The 3,840-nt window shown below is 39.9% G+C and overlaps 1 protein-coding gene across 1 annotated transcript in view; it reads left to right on the forward strand.

The window, feature by feature from the left end:
- LOC101853878 (monomeric sarcosine oxidase) overlaps positions 1–1,212 on the forward strand; it is a gene marked incomplete in the record, with an annotated part of 14,614 nt that extends 13,402 nt beyond the window's left edge. Inside the window, 1 exon segment of the mRNA XM_005106204.3 lies at positions 616–1,212. Within this exon segment, the coding sequence (XP_005106261.2) occupies positions 616–769 (154 nt within the window).
- Between the last annotated feature and the right edge of the window lie 2,628 nt (positions 1,213–3,840).

Genomic DNA, 3,840 nt, shown 5'->3' on the forward strand with positions numbered 1-3,840 from the left:
AGAGAGAGAGAGAGAGAGAGAGTGTGTGTGTGTTGGAGAGAGCGAGATACTGTATAATTATATCGGGGAGGGGGGATTCCTTCTTGAGTTTAAAAAAATGTTTATTTGGATATCTAGGTTACATGTATAGTTATCAACACACTGCCCGAAACTAGAAATTTTTAAAGGCCGAGAGCGCCGAAAGAGAGCGAAAAGGTGGCCAAGCAGAACAGGAGGACGGAAAAAGTGGCAAAAACGGGGCTAAGGAATCGAAAGGAGAGAAAATGATGCTGGTACAAAGTATCCTTTATATGTAAGGTTGATGGTAGAGAATGTGTTTCATGTTGTTTTTCAGTTGTTGCTGTTCTTCAAGAAGTAGCACTGTTTGCATGTCTGCCTGTCTGCCTGCCTGTCTGCCTGCTTGTTTGTCTGTCTGTCTGTCTGTCTGTCTGTCTGTCTGTCTGTCTGTCTGTCTGTCTGTCTCTCAGTTTGTCTGTATGTCTGTCTTTGGTCGTATGTGTACATTAACCCGTTGTCCAACTTAATAATTAATCAATATTACTGCGCCAAGACACACAGTAATCTTAATATACCTCTACCCTCACCCCTTTCCAACTTCCTGTGAACATTTCCCAGATTCGCCAGCCTCCTCGGCAAGATACTGAGCGAGATGGCAGTGGATGGTCAGACACAGTATGACGTATCTGGTTTTTCCTGGGACAGAGAGGCGCTCACCAACCCAAACTTCAAGCCCGTCTTTCAAATGGCTTCTCAAAAGAGCAAGCTTTAAGTGCATGATATTTCCGAGTCACCACTTTTAGGAACTTAACTGGTGTGCTTAAAAAATGTTTTTACTATTTAAAAATAAACAGAGAATGAAGTTTTAACTTAATTATAATGATTACCATACTAAATATTTATACGTGCGTATTTGCGCACTTAGTCAAAGCGAAGGTCATGGCAGGCTCGTTTGTTGACAATGCATGGATATTTTGTTGTTAATACTCAGCATGCTAATGGGTATACTTTGCCCCCCCCCCTCTCCTTTCTGTCCCCAAACACATGCACACCTATTTTACTTACAAACACACACATATCATCATCATCATCATCATCATCATCATCATCATCATCAAGGGCCAGATCTGAAGCAGACATCAGCGATTCATTTCTACGCCGCTCCGACGCTCTAAAACTACAACAACAAACACCCCATCCCTCCCTACGCACGCACGCGCGCGCGCACACACACACACACACACACACACACACACACACACACACACACACACACACACACACACACACACACACACACACACTCACCTGCCATTTATGCAGTTTCTCCAAGTAAAATGCATTGGCTGGGTCTATGTCTGCCTCGTTTGCCTTCTGTTTTTCCACTGAGAGTAAGATGTTCAAGGCCTTTCGTGAGCGGTTCACGTAGGCATCTCTCTCTCTCTCTCTCTCTCTCTCTCTCTCTCTCTCTCTCTCTCTCTCTCTCTCTCTCTCTCTCTCTCTACCACGTCGTTTGATTTCTCTTTGTTTCATGAAATTCTCACAAGTCTTCAAATAAAGCACATTTCTGTTGCTTATATTTTATTTTCACTGTCGTTGGTAGTGCGGAAGGGTTGACCACAGAAATAATTTTAAGAACCTGTAATGTTTTAGCAAACATTATAAGGATGTTCCTACGTTTCAGGACTTGATTAATTTTATTGAAACTATGGAGCTATAGCAATTTTTCGTTTAATAATCGGTGGTACATTTAGCATTGGGTGTAATGATATATTTCAGATATTAATTTGAACAGATGAATTTCTTGATCTTTTTACATCTGCTTATAAGTCCAAAAATATACATATACACGTAGACACAGCAGCTCACAGGGACGGGAATGAATTGTAAATAATTCCTCCAAACAAAGATTTCTCCCGCTAACCAGTCTTTGTGTGTACTGTTATGCGTGTTCTTGTTATTACATTGGTAGTAAATCTATATTAAATGATATCCCATGTTTGTTGTTTCTTTTAAGTTTGTTTATATAGTATAGCCTTCAGGTGTAAGAATACTACATGTGTGTGTGTATGTGTATGCGCGCGCGTGTGTGTGTGTGTGTGTGTGTGTGTGTGTGTGTGTGTGTGTGTGTGTGCGCGCGCGCGCGCGCGTGTGTGTGTGTGTGTGTGTGTTTGTCTGTGTGTCCAATGGGAGATACAGGATCTGTGCTTTTGAGTTGACTTTGGTACTCTGGTGTCTTTAATTTTGAGGTCAAACATCATCTAAGACAATCACACACAGCGAAAGTTCCAATAATATACACCGTGCTTGCATTTGTCGGTATATTTACAAAGTAAATAAATTTAAAACAACTAACAGACAAATAAACAATAAAGGCATAAAACTTATAATACTTTCTCAGGATCGAGGTCCGCGATTACTGGATCAGAAATTAAAATGATTGTAAATGTTTTTGGTCGCAGTCAACACAATGTAAATCATTTAGAAGGCTTTCTGCTTCACCCCTGCTTTTACACAACATCAATCCACGCAGAGCTGAGTACAACGTCCTGACAGAGAGGCGAAGATATTTGAATTAATAAAAAGACTTCCTTTCTTAGGGAACTGAACTCAAGTCTTCTGTGAGAAGCGGCGAAAGGACTAAGAATTTCATCACAGACCCACGTCGTTAGCACAGAGTGCTTGTGAAAAGGAGAGACCAGAAGACCGCAAGGAAAACGTTACTTTTTCTCGTTCTCACTTTGCATTGCTTGCATCCACAAGATGTCTTCGCTAGAGAAGTTAACTTTGCAGATACCACTAACTTCTTTGAGGCAAGTGCTGCGATATGGAGTTTGAGTCCAACACATTAAGGACGTGCAGCATTACTAAATATTAGAAAGTAGCTTCGTGCCCATGATGTGTTTGGCGCAACATAGACGAGAAGCACAATATCAATCTTTTAAAAACAAATTAAATACATATACATCTTAGAGCAAGGCGAGTCTTCCCAGACTCTATATTCAAATGCGGTTACTCTACCATCTGTAAACGCCAAATAGGTTTTTTTAGTTTGAAATACCGGTACAGAAACAAAATACACTAGGGAAATCGAAAGTACATGAAGCCGAAAACAAATTAAATTGTAACAACAAAACTCTTCATATTATTATTTTATTCATCAGTAGATCTACGAAACAAGAAAAACGTGACCTATTAAATTATCACAAATAGTCATTGTAATGAAATACTTGTACATTTATTTTGTATTCCTATTAGGTGTCAGTCCACCCAAAAAATAGTCTTATGTACATGCATTTGGATTTAAGCCACGGACCATATTGAAATAAAATCCCCTTTCTTTGGAAAGGCTAGAAAACTATAGAGCATTTCAGTTCCATACTAAAAAAGCAGTAGCGCACAATATGAAACACTTCAGCGTTTTTCTTCTTTCCTTTTCTCTTGTAAGCTTACTTTTCAAAAGTGAGGGGAACATAATCCGGGCTTTCTCCTCCTTTCCCTTTTGTTTTTCGATACTGTGGAGAGCCCTCGTGTATTGTTAGCAGGATTGTTCCGACTATACTTCACAGGGAAAGGAAGAAAGTCAATAAGGGGCATTGATCGCACCAGCGATCTACTTTCACAGGTCGACATTAGATCTTCAGACCTGATTCGGGCGACCCCTGTAAACGGGGATCTAGTAAGACAACGAAGTCTTATTTCTATGAGATTTGATTTCCTTCCTCTTTTTTTTTTCTTCCTGGGATTTACTCTCTCCCCATGTTATGATAACACTTAAAAAAAAAGATAAAAATAAGTCTCTTCCACCAACCACAAAAGAGTCGCAAGTAGGGGTCTACTAAT

The sequence above is a fragment of the Aplysia californica genome, unplaced genomic scaffold, assembly GCF_000002075.1.
Source record: "Aplysia californica isolate F4 #8 unplaced genomic scaffold, AplCal3.0 scaffold00518, whole genome shotgun sequence".
Classification (NCBI taxonomy): Eukaryota; Metazoa; Mollusca; class Gastropoda; order Aplysiida; family Aplysiidae; genus Aplysia; species Aplysia californica.